The sequence below is a fragment of the Mustela putorius genome, unplaced genomic scaffold (genome assembly GCF_011764305.1).
Source record: "Mustela putorius furo isolate JIRA1106 unplaced genomic scaffold, ASM1176430v1.1 tig00004035_pilon_pilon_pilon, whole genome shotgun sequence".
Classification (NCBI taxonomy): Eukaryota; Metazoa; Chordata; class Mammalia; order Carnivora; family Mustelidae; genus Mustela; species Mustela putorius.
This window is the reverse complement of record NW_025422171.1, coordinates 4,692,305-4,705,196: the sequence shown is the minus strand read 5'-3', so window position 1 is coordinate 4,705,196 and position 12,892 is coordinate 4,692,305. Positions and strand designations below refer to the sequence as shown.

The 12,892-nt window shown below is 42.2% G+C and overlaps 1 protein-coding gene across 4 annotated transcripts in view; it reads left to right on the top strand.

The window, feature by feature from the left end:
• The window catches only part of SACS (sacsin molecular chaperone), a 94,031-nt gene that overhangs the window by 62,342 nt on the left and 18,797 nt on the right, over nucleotides 1-12,892 (top strand). For all 4 annotated transcript variants that reach the window (XM_004774344.3, XM_004774343.3, XM_004774346.3 and 1 more), the window contains 3 exons: nucleotides 2,679-2,825; nucleotides 5,052-6,534; nucleotides 7,160-7,251. In XM_004774344.3, coding sequence (XP_004774401.1) covers nucleotides 2,679-2,825; nucleotides 5,052-6,534; nucleotides 7,160-7,251 — 1,722 coding nt within the window. The remainder of the gene's footprint in view (nucleotides 1-2,678; nucleotides 2,826-5,051; nucleotides 6,535-7,159; nucleotides 7,252-12,892) is intronic.

Genomic DNA, 12,892 nt, shown 5'->3' with positions numbered 1-12,892 from the left:
CACAAACAGGAGTTTATGTCGCCTGTGTCCTTCCTTCTAGGAGCTCACTGATGGGTCCAATGGGAGACAGTAAACCTTGGACAGTGAGGTTGTGAGGAGGAAATTCCTTTCTGTGTGAAGCACTGCTTTGTATGAATTCGTAAGAACATACATCTGTTTTCTATCTTGGCAGGTATTTTCTAGAAGCAGCTGGGCCACAGGGGATTTTGGGTTGACAGTGGCAAGGAAGGGAGGTCTTCCTCCAGGCTGGCAGCTCTGCTTTGCTCCTGCCAGGGTTATGTGGTGTGCTCCCCACTGGACTTGTTTTTTTTTTTTTTTTTTTTTTTAAGATTTTACTTCTTTATTTGTCAGAGAGAGAGAGAGAGAGAGAGGGAGTGAGCACAGGCAGGCAGAGGCAGAGGGAGAAGCAGGCTCCCTGCTGAGCAAGGAGCCCGATGTGGGACCCGATGCCAGGACGCTGGGATCATGACCTGAGCTGAAGGCAGCCGCTTAACCCACTGAGCCACCCAGGCGTCCCTCCCTCCTGGACTAATAATTCCCTTCCATAGACCTTCTACTTGTGCAAGTTCTTTCTGGATTCTGGCAGAGGCTCACTCAGTCCCGGTGTTCAGTGTTGTGAGGTTTTGTGGTCCCGGTTTCTGTGCCTTCACAGGTATTTTTAATGGATATTTGGAATAGGCAGAACTAGACACTGTTCATGAGATGCTCTTTCAGGCCAGCTAGAGTTAGCTGTTGGCGATTAAGATACTTACTTTATTAAGATTCCTGTGTTAGTATTTTGTTGATCATAAATACTTGACATGACATACACTACTAATGATTACAGCAATCACAGGATCTGATTGTTTCGGGGTTTACTCTGCTGCAGGCATTGTGCTGGTCCCTAATTTGTATTGTTCATTTGAGCCTCCACACTCCTTTGTAAGGCGATACTTTTCTCATCCTTATTTGACAGACGAGCAGACGAGGACACTGAACCTTAAAGGCTTTCGTTTGCCCGAAGTTCTGAGTTGGTAACAGTAGAGCTGAGTCTGAAATCCAGAGTCCACTTCAGCCCCTGTGTCCTCTTCCTTGGAAAGGCCTTGGCAGTCTTGGCTACTTTGTTCTCCATTCTTAGACTATTACAGCAGCAGTCCATTTTTGTAAAACAAGCAATGGTCAGCATCCCCATATCTTGAATTTAATAGGCCTGTGAAGGAGGCTTTTGGGGGTGCTGGAACGTTCTCTGTGTTCATTTGGATGGAGGTTCTACAGGTTTGTTTGCTTTGAAAGACTTTCTTAAGCTATGCACTTAAGATATCTTTGCACTTTGTTAATTATTTTTAAGTATGACAAATTAACTATAGTTGAATATATTCAAAGAAAGTTTGAATTCTTTCAAATTCTGAAGTTTAAAAAAGCAGTGTTCCAAAAATGCTTTGAATGATAAATTCACATTATAAATTCAAACATTTTGAATTATAAAGCTAACCTTTTAAAAGAACTACTTTGGGGGCACCTAGATGGCTCAGTGTGTTAAGCCTCTGCCTTTAACTCAGGTCACAATCCTAGAGTCCTGGGATCGAGCCCCCCATTGGGCTCTCTGCTCACCAGGGAGCCTGCTTCCCCTGCCCACCGCTGCCTGCCTCTCTGCCTGCTTGTGATCTCTGTCAAATAAATAAATAAAATCTTAAAAAAAACAAAAAAGTAAAAGAATGACTTTGAAGACAGGGTACTATTATTCTGAAGTGTTGATTTTAAAATTTGTCACATTAATGATTGTTTTAGTTATTCAGATAATCCCTCATATAGAAAATTCCAGAGGCTGACAAAAACAGAAACAAACAAGGTGATTATTAACATGACTAAAGGATTATTTTTCTTCTTATGAAATAATGTATTAACAAGGTTTTTTTTTTTTTTTAAAGATTTTATTTATTTGATAGAGACAGCAAGAGAGGGAACACAAGCAGGGGGAGTGGAAGAGGGAGAAGCAGGCTTCCCGCTGAGCAGGGAGCAGGATTCAGGGCTTGATCCCAGGACCCTGGGAAGGCAGACGCTTAACTACTGAGCCACCCAGGTGCCCCTTAACAAGGTTTGTTTTTAGATAACAAGTCTCCTTAGTACTTTTATAGGTTATCCCATTTACAAAATGATTTAAATCTACCATTTAGGAGCAAATTTTGTCAAGTAATAGTATACTCTGATTAACTTCCTTGTTTGCTCTGTGGTTTGGATGTGTTAAGTATCATAACATTCTTAATTTTCCCTTTTTGGAGTTTTGGCCAGCAATAATTTTTTTCCCCTGCTAGTTATTTTTACCATTAGCTTGTGTTTTTACTTTTATTGTGAAAATCAGAATTATTTTGCAGAATTCAGTCATTCCATTCACTTTTTTTTTTTTTTGAAGATTTTATTTATTTATTTGGCAGAGATCACAAGTAGGCAGAGAGAGAGGGGGAAGCAGGCTCCCTGCTGAGCAGAGAGGCCGATGTGGGGCTCCATCCCAGGACCCTGGGATCATGACCTGAGCTGAAGGCAGAGGCTTTAACCCACTGAGCCACCCAGGCGCCCCATCCATTCACTTCTTTCCATCTGCCCATGGAATAAGCAGTTTTATGTGGCGGAAGCTCTTGGCAGAGGCCTGAACACCATGCCTTACTTCTTTCTGAATATTGCTTGTGTGCTTTACCACCCAGGGCCAGCTCTGTATGTGTACAACAATGCAGTTTTCACACCAGAGGACTGGCACGGCATTCAGGAAATAGCCAGGAGCAGGAAAAAGGACGACCCCCTGAAGGTTGGAAGATTCGGAATTGGGTTTAATTCTGTCTATCATATAACAGGTATAGTATTTGGTTTTGGGGTCATGGTCATGAAAATTATTTTAACCTATATTTTGTAATTTACTTAGTTAACTTTGGAGGTGGTACTTTTAAAAGGCATCTTTTTCAAATTTCCTGATGGCGGTAAGAAGTATGCCAGTGACCTATCCATGTTTTCTAAAGTTATTATGGTCGGTACACCAGAGCCTCATCATGTGATGTTGAAAATTAATTCTGTGATCTGGTGGGTTCAGTGTAATATTACATATTTAGTCATTTTACGTGAGGTTTGAACTGTAGTTCTTAAAATACCTGCATAAATTGTTACTACTCTAAAAAGTTTTATACTGACTATCTTTGAGTCAGACAAAAGCATTTTCACAGATTTTCTTGTACCTATTTTTAAATATTAGGAGATTGAAGAGGAAAGTATAATATTCAGTAGAATTGAATAACAAAGTGAAGATCTTTGATTCTGATTTCTTAACATTTTCCTGATAAAAATTTTGCTCTTCTTAAACCTTTGAGTATTTCAAAGATTACTTTGAAATCACATTTTGAATCTAGAAAGAATATGAGGATTCTGGTTTGTGGTTACAATAGGAAGTACTTTAAACTCTTCGTGTAGACGTCTCTAAGAGTAGATGTATCTTCCATAGTCAAAGCTCTCAGAATTTACTGCAGTTTGTGCTAAAAAGTTTTTTTTAATGGAATTGGCACTTGCTATGGTTTAGTTTCATACTCTGTTTGCATTTTGAACTTGCAGGAGGGCAGAATGAGCTAGCTAGCAGAGCTGTAGCTATAGCTAGGGAAACCATATAACTTATTGTTCACACTGGAACACTCTTCAGAGAAGAGGGTGGTATTGTTCTCAAACCTCTAGCCTGAATTGGGACTGGCAAGTGGGGTGTTGGGTCACTGTAGCCCAGTTTTGTAAGCTTCTATTTTTTATTGCATTTGTATTATTATAATATATTGTGGAATGTAAATCATATATTAAATTCCATCTCGCAGTGTTATGTAACAATTATACATGAATGTTAGCACTGGTGTGTTCAACCATTGATGAGTTACCCCTCAGGTCTGTGACATGTGGAAGTTTTAAACCCGCGCATAAGCGTGGAGAGTGTCCTACAGGAACGAATTGTTTAGTTGGGGAGTCTAGCTGACTGCCACATCCGCGTAGCACTGTGGGTTTGTTCACGGTTCGTGAATGAGCATGCTTCTGTGGGACAGCATTAACTGGAATGCTGTGCTCTAATCTGGGGATTTGCAAAGGTCATACGTTATGCTTTACAACTATCCGGAATCTCTGACATAATTTTAGTAACTGGAGTGCAGACGGGAGTGCCATCCCATCGCATTGTTGATGGATTTAGCAGCTGGGTTGGTGGACCTCTTATTTCCTACTTAAAATACCTGGAAGTTTAGGAGGCCGTGGTTGTGACAGCACAGGCTGCTGTTGATGACTGTGAATATGAAGGTGCATCTTGTGTGAGGGTTAGGTGTGAAAGTCAGCAGGTGAGGCAGACCATGTGAAAATTACTCTCAGGAAGTCCATAGAAAGGCACTGCGTTGAAGAATTTCTCTAAGTACAGAGCATCTGATGTACCTAGTTTTCTGCCTCTGTCAAAGTAGTATTGTCTGTGGTTGAGAAACAGTTGAAATAGTTGCTGTATAAAAAATATGTCTCCCAGGGCACTGTGCTTGGGTTCCGTGTGGTGAGGTGTGCTCAGCATGAGAGGCACGGGATGGTAGTAAACCAGGGGGCTGCTTATAGACGTATCCCGGGGCCTTGGCTCACTGGGTAACACGTGGGGGTGTCACCTGCACTGTCCTTTCCCTCCCCCACTTTCAGAGACTCTGTGGTGGGAATGTGTATTTTGAGCATAGGATGTACATTTTTGTATAATTGGGTTCAGGTGGCTGTGGGGGCTGAGTATAAATATCTTTCAGATATGTTGATTGTGTAGTAGGTGTTTGAAGATTTCTCTTACGTTTTCATAGTAATCATCTGAAGTTTCTCTGCCTGGTACTTAATGAATCAAAAGAGAAATCATTAGATTTCATGTTCAGAGAATTAAATTCCTGAGCTAAATTTAGTTTGTTCTTAGATAAAGCTGTGTTAGAGTCACTTTATGGTTTGTGCTTTTCCACTTAAAATATTTTGATAGTAATTGTACATTGTAATTATAATTGTGTGTTAAATTTCAGAGTTGATCATGACTGTCGAAATTTTCTTTACAGATGTTCCTTGCATATTTAGTGGTGACCAGATTGGGATGCTAGACCCTCATCAAACGCTTTTTGGTCCACATGAATCAGGCCAGTGTTGGAATCTCAAAGATGACAGCAAAGAAATTAGTGAACTTTCAGACCAGTTTGCTCCATTTATTGGCATTTTTGGAAGCACCAAGGAAACGTTTGTAAATGCCAATTTTCCAGGAACGTTTTTCCGTTTCCCTCTTCGCCTACAACCTTCCCAGCTTAGTAGTAATCTCTACAATAAGCAGAAGGTCCTTGAGCTGTTTGACTCGTTCAGGGCAGATGCGGACACAGTGCTGCTCTTCCTGAAAAGTGTGCAGGATGTTTCCTTACATGTCCGAGAGGCCGATGGAACCAAGAGACTGGTATTTAGGGTAACTGCTAGTGAGAATAAGGCCCTGAAGCACGAGCGGCCCAATTCTGTAAAGATTCTGGAAACTGCTATAAGTAACTATTGTAAAAAGATTCCAAGCAATAGCATAACCTGTGTAACATATCATATAAATATAGTTTTAGAAGATGAGAGTACTAAGGACGCACAAAAAACCTCCTGGCTGGTGTGTAACAGTGTGGGTGGGCGAGGGATTAGTGGTAAACTTGATTCTTTAGCTGATGAATTGAAATTTGTCCCAATCATTGGAATAGCCATGTCTTTATCAAGAGATGATGAAGAAAAAGGAGCAACAGCCGATTTCTCAGGAAAAGCCTTCTGCTTTCTTCCTTTGCCGCCAGGTGAGGAAAGCAAAACGGGCCTCCCAATTCACATCAGCGGGTTTTTTGGCCTGACTGACAATCGCAGAAGCATCAAGTGGCGAGAGCTGGACCAGTGGAGAGACCCGGCAGCCTTGTGGAATGAATTTCTGGTTGTGAATGTTGTCCCTAAAGCCTACGCGACTCTGATCTTAGATTCCATAAAACGTCTGGAGACAGAAAGGAGCTCTGATTTTCCCTTGTCGGTTGACATCATCTATAAGCTTTGGCCCGATGCGAACAAAGTCAAGGTGCACTGGCAGCCAGTGTTGGAGCCTCTGTTTAACGAGCTGTTCCAGAACGCGGTCCTGTATTCCATTAGCAACCACTGGGTCAAGTTGGAGGAGGCCTACTTCTCAGAACTGGACGAAAGTTTGGAATACACGAAAACCGTGCTCAGCTACCTCCAGAGCTCAGGGAAGCAGATTGTCAAGGTACCCGCCAATCTTGCTGCTGCCGTTCAGCTCGCTGCCTCCAGCGCCAAGCCCGTGAGGAAGGTGACGCCTGCGTGGGTGCGGCAGGTGCTGAGGAAGTCTGTGCAACCAGGTGATGCCCAAGACAAGCTTCACCTTCTGGAATTTGTGCTTTCTGACCAAGCCTACAGTGAACTGCTGGGGTTGGAGCTGCTACCTTTACAAAACGGAAATTTTGTGCCCTTCTCCTCATCTGTATCAGATCAAGATGTTATTTATATTACCTCAGAAGACTATCCAAGGTAGAGCTCACACTTCTGCCGCACTGTTCCCTCCCCCCACCCCCACGTACATCTAGAGTCCTTTACTGTGAAATCCATTAGTCGCCATCAGGGTAGAGCTATAGTCAGGAAGACTTTCGCAGAAATACTTTGTTAAACTATGAAAGGGTGTATTTTTATATTCTCAAGTGAGAAAGCATTCAGATGTTGGTCAGCCTAAAAGTTATCGAGCAGTCATTTCTCTTGGATATCTCATAACAGGACACTGAAAACAAGGGTTCTAAAGCACTAATAACAAAGTTAGATTGAGTTGATAATAAATTATTTTGATGAAATTGAATTTAATGAGAACAGCGCATTAAGGAACTCTTTATAAATGAGGATGTGTATGAATCTCAGAAAATAAAGTTAATTTCATTCTAAGATGTTTAGACTATTCTGGACTTGGCTATGGCGCATGATGCCACCGTGTTTTAAAGGGATGCCTAGATAGTATTCGATCAAAAAGTATTGCAGTGTGATTTGGTATGTGCATTATAATTTATATAAAGTAGTACATTTAACTGAAATGAAATTATGTAATTGAATTTCTCTTATCTTAGAATTGTTAGAAGGTTACAATTGCTGTGTTTCTTTCACTTTTTAGGTCCCTTTTCCCAGGTCTTGAAGGAAGGTTCATTTTGGATAACTTGAAGCCTCACCTTATAGCTGCTTTAAAGGAAGCTGCCCAAACCCGAGGTATTATAGTTGCTTAGGTTTTTTGTTTTGTTTTGTTTTTTAAATAAACCTATTGCTAAAAGTATAAATAGTTTTTATAAGTTTTCTGTGAAGTTGAACCAGTAGGAAATTACCGAAAGTTACCATTCTAAACCTATAAGTCAACAATTTCAGATGGTTTAACCTAATGTAATTGTTATATTTTAAGGCATTTCAGTGCTAGATTTGGACATATAAAAGAATCCAAGGGTGGTATTGCATTTCAAAACCTCTCCTGTCACCATAAATTACCATTTGTGGTAATTTCTTACACAGCTTTTTTTTTTTTTTTTTTAATATTTTATTTATTTGTCAGTGAGGGGAAGAATGAGAGAGCACAAGTAGGGGGAGTAGCAAGCAGAGGGAGAGGCAGGCTCCCCGCTGAGCAAGGTGCCCAATATGGGACTTGATCCCAGGTTGCTGGGATCATGATCTGAGCTGAAGGCAGACACTTAACGGACTGAGCCACCCAGGTGTCCCTTACACAGCTTTGTAATGCTTTCCCATTTCCTTTCTCATGTGAACCCTCGAGTCTCATGTCTCTTAGCCCATGTAGTAGTGAGCACAGCTCACTACTGGTTGTTACTGGTTGGATTGCACAGAGGAAGGAGGGAAAGAAGTTTGGTTCAAAGGTCAGAAGGTCATGTGTGCCTGGAGCTCAGGGCTTACACCTGCCAGCCTTGTGTCGCCCACACCACCCAGTCCTCCAGAGTTTTTTGTGGCTGTTCTGGCTCAGCTCCAGGGACTGCACACTGATGGCAGTGTCAGGAAAGAGAACTCTTGAGGTCTTGGCAAAGGATGGGTGTCCTTTGTTGAGAATTTTTTGTAGGAAAAGACAGAGTGATCTGGGGGAAAGACCAGCATGGGTCTCATTTTAATAGAATCTTTCAACTTTGCGAGCATCCTTTCTCTTATAAAACCATTGTCTGAACTCTTTCTAAGTTAGATACTGGCCTGAAAAATTCTGGATTTGTCCCATCAGTTAAGGTTATAAAGCGTATTTTTTGTACTGTGTCTTTTATAGCATATGCTGTTCTCTTTTGAAGGATAATGAGTAAAGGAAATCATTATACATCATTATACATTATACATCTTTATTATACATTATACATCTTTATTCATTTAAATAGAAGTGAAAGGAGTTGGGATGGGGGAGGCGAACTAAGAATGAGCCCAGGTGAGACTAAGGGAAGATGAGTGTGCAGTGCTGTTAACCATAGGGATCTGTAACTGTGAGCTGGAAAGTGGATGTTGATTTTTCTACTATCTAGATGATTCACGTAGCTCAGAATGGTCATCTTCAAAGTAGCCTTTTTGAGAGTCTAAACTTGGATTCCTATAACTGCTGTTCTGTGCTCCAAAGTTTTAGAAATCCTTATTTTTCCAAAATCTGTATTACAGTCTTGTATAAAAACTTTACATTGCGATATAATGCACATACAGAAAAGTACACATACCATAAATGTAGGCTCAGTGAAGTTTTATAAACTGAACAAACCCAGGTCCAAACCCAGAAGATTGCCCACACCCAGACACTGCCTCAGGCCTCTGTGGTCTCGTCCGCTCCCACGGGGATCCTGGCATATAGTAGCACAGATGAGCTCAGCTAGTTACCGGGGTGTGTGTCTGTGTCCTTGACTACTCTTATCCATCCAGGTTGTCTGACTGGATCCTGCTTTCTCCCTGTGTGATGTATTCTTCCTTTTGAAGAGAATGTTCTTGTTAATGGCTGATAGTTTCTCAGGTGGATATGGATTTGGAAATCAGCCTGGTTATTCAAGTTATTCGGAACCAAATCAGGAACAAAGGGTACAAGTCCAGCAGAATAATACCGCTTTTACTCAGAACTTTTCAGATACCCTGTGGCATGGGGATGGCCACAACTTGTTTGTCTGGCCTTAGGTGGATGGGGTACCCGTTGTTACATTTTTAGGAATGAGTAAAATTTGTGCATTTACATAGATAACTTGACATTTTTATAAAGTTGAGTCTTCCTACTTCATGTGTCTTTTCATTTCCTCATCTACTGTGGATTCTGATTTGTTTTTTGGGGATTATACCATAAGCACTGTTTCGTCTCTGGTTCTTGGTTAATTTTTCTGGACTGTACGATAGATGGGTTGGGTTGACTCTTTCTGTCACACATGATGTGTAGCTCGGTTCTCCCAGAAATTGTCTTCAAGGTCACTTTTCTTTATCTCAGTTTTAAGTTTAGGTTACCATTCTCATGATTATTTAGTGATCCTGACCTCTGGCCTTTTCAGTATTTTATCTGGCCATGTGAAAGATGGGTAACTGCCTCCTGGGCATCTTCCCTATTATTTTTGTACTGTTAGTGCCAGGCAAAATTAGTTTTTGATATTCGTTTGTTGCCTTAAACAGTTTTAATATTTTGGGAGCATTATGATGTGGAGGCTGATGAGGACCCAGTAAGTGACACCCTTGCTTTGGTTTTCTGAGACATGAGTTGGCGAAGAGATGCCCAGAGAGAAGTCCAGTAGATCACCATGACACATTGCCCTGACATCCTGATAATTCTGGTACTGGAGATCATGGCTGGTGTCAGGCAGCTTGCTTTTGTTGTTGAGCCAGAATCACTCAGATTAGCTCACTAGTGTAGACATAGGCAGTGTGGGAGAACCCGGCTGCCCCGTGCTGGCTGCCCCTGCCCACCTTCTTGGGATTGTGCAGGTTCTTCTCTGAAGTGACCAGTCAAATATGTTATTCCATGTTTTGGTGGCCTGGGCCAGATGGAGGGCATTAGTGAGTGTGGGAGAAGAGAGGCCCCTGCGTGTCGTTTACCTCTAGGTGTATTACCTTGGGAGCTCCCTTCCTATGATAGGGAACATCACACATATACAACATGATGTTTTATTTATTATTTTATCTTTCTTTTGCTCTAAATGATGATTATGTGGCTGTTTTGCTGACAGAGCGCTGTAGACTTCTGTTTACTGATTATCAGTAACAACTGATGGCCCAGTTTTGAAAGTTCTGCTGCCTAGAATTGAAATGTGTTTTTTTTTTTTCTCTGCAGTGGGTACTTCTCTAATTTCATTCCTAGGATAAAATCTGTCTTATTACTTTATAGTTTTACTTGTATTGCATTTAGAATCCTGAGCTAAATACTAAGTAATTGCTTGTATTTTCATTGTTTGCCTCTACTGCCCCTTTACTGTTAGCTTTGAACATAATTTCAGTTTTCCCCTTTTTTGGAAAAACAGACCAAACTAGACTTTGATTCCTCTTGCATTCGTTCCTGGTCCGGCTTTTAGAAAGCGTAGGATAGGCTTATGGTCTGCCTCCTCGTCACCTATTATCATTGCAAACAAATCTTTGTTTCTGCTAGATTCCCAGGAAAATTGCCTGGCTGAGGTCACCAGTTAATGACTTTTTTATTGTTAAGTCCAGTGGCCTTTTTTATTGTTTTATCTGATCTCCCTGAAGTTTAGACGTTGTTGCTCATGCCCTTCCGGAACACCTTGGTTTTTATGGCACTTTTCTCTTTTGGTGTCCTTATGTTTCTTTTCCTGCTTCCCAGAATTTTTGTGAATTCCTGTTCCTGAGTTTATCCCTGAATATGGGCTATTATGGGAGCTGTCACTCACCTCTTCCATCTTGCTCTCACTTTCTTTGAGTATCCCTACCCAGCCCAGGCACCTGCCGCCATCCCTGGGGAAGAACTGCCCCATCATCTTTTGCCACCCCAGTGTCAAGATGGGCAGTGTGCTGTAATGGTTACGTTTCTGGGACTTTGTAGTCACACAGATCTTGGCTCACACCCAACTCCTTCATTGTGGGACTCTGGACAAATTAGCCAACCTCTCTGAGCCTTTGTTTCCCAGTCAGTAACAAGGTAATACAGGAACATCCTTCCATGACAGTCTGTCTGAGGCCCTCAAGTTTTGGTGATATCCAGTGCAAGATTACTTTATTATAAGGTTAGAGAAATGAAAGTAAGGGTTGAGTCAAGGATGGCAGGCAGTCACAACTTCCTGAGTTTTATCCAGTTTTGCAGTGTTGCAGGGGGGCAGGTTATCGAAAAGCGATGTTGTAGTGTTGCGGTGGTCATGACTTTGGTGATCATACGATGCATACATAATGCGTCTGGTTCAACATGGTACCGGGCACATAAGGTCACTGATGAAATGGCCGCTATTATCATTTTGCATTTGGGAGTTCTGTAAGTGTCTCAAAATCAACATTTTCGTGACTTGAGTCCTCATTCTGTCCTTAAGTCTGTTCCCCCTCCTTCCCAGCTCTCTGCATTAGGCTCTCGCTTTCTGTGCTGCCTCCGTCATAGTGTAGGGCCCCCTCACAGATTCGCTCGCTCCAGTGCTCGCTCTCCGATCACATCCCTCCCCTGCTCGGCATTCTCAGTGGACACTGATTTCTCTCAGGTTAAACCTGGTGGTGTTCCTGTGGGTGGCACGGCTTTCTGTGACTGTGAACTCACCATCTCTTTGGCTTAGGTTCATTCTGTGTCCCCTTCCTGTTCTCGCCATCCTGAGCGTTTGCAGATTGATAAACTTACCGCTCCATCCATCTCACAAGAGCAGACACACTTGTCACCACCGTGTAGCACAGCAGCTGCTTCAAGGTGGGAGCTTCGTAATTGTTCTGAATGAAAGTTTCCTCATGTCTGTATTTTTGTATGTGGTGTTCCTTTGCTTGAAATACTCTCTCCATCCTCCACTTTGCCGCTCGGACTTGTGTTCATCCTTTACGCCTCAGCCCACACGTGTCTTCCAAGAGGAGGCTTCCCTGCACCCACCCCTGCCCTGCACCTCTGAGGTGGCTGCCTCTGCTTTGCTCAGGGAGCTCAGTCCACAGCCCATTCAGTCGTCTCGGCCTTATCATGGTCATAATTTTACTCTGCTAGACTATAAAATCCTTGAGAGCAGGAACCATCGCTTATTTTGTTTTTGTATTTCCAGTGCCTGCTTGACACGTCTGGCTGGACATGTTCCTGCTTCCGCGTGCGGGGCTGGGGATGGTGTTGCGGGACAGGGGCACAAAGACGGAAAGGCAAATAAATCCCTGGGATTGTGCCTTTGATTTACTGTTAACTTTTCAGATGAGTATCTTCTGTCCGCTTATCTGCTCTCCATAATCATGAGATAATTGGGTGTATATTGTCTTCTTCATTTGAGTTATTTGAGGGTTAAGTTACTTGAGTAAATGCTTGACTTAGAATTTGGGGAGTAGTTAGAAGAGAGGGTAGATGGGATTTGGAGGAAACAAATAAAAAAAACAGTTAAATCACACAAATGGTAGGAGTGCCTGATAGGTTAGCACCACGATCCTATTTATATTTGAAGTATTTTTAATATTTCCTTATTACATATGGCCTCATGCCTTGCTCTGTTTCATGACCAAAGACTCCCAGTAAACATTTCTCTGAATTTCCCCTGTGTACCAGGCATTGTGCTAGAGGGAGATAATGTGAAGAATAAAAGTGAAGGAGCTCACAGTCCAGTGGGGACATCAACGTAAATAATACTGCCCTTCAGTGGGATGTGTCCTCTGTCAAATCCCGAGAATAGAGTCAGTATGAGGAGGGGATGGCGGGTCCGGGCACCTCTCAGAGAAGCTGGCACGTGTTCTGTCTCAGACTTTCTGG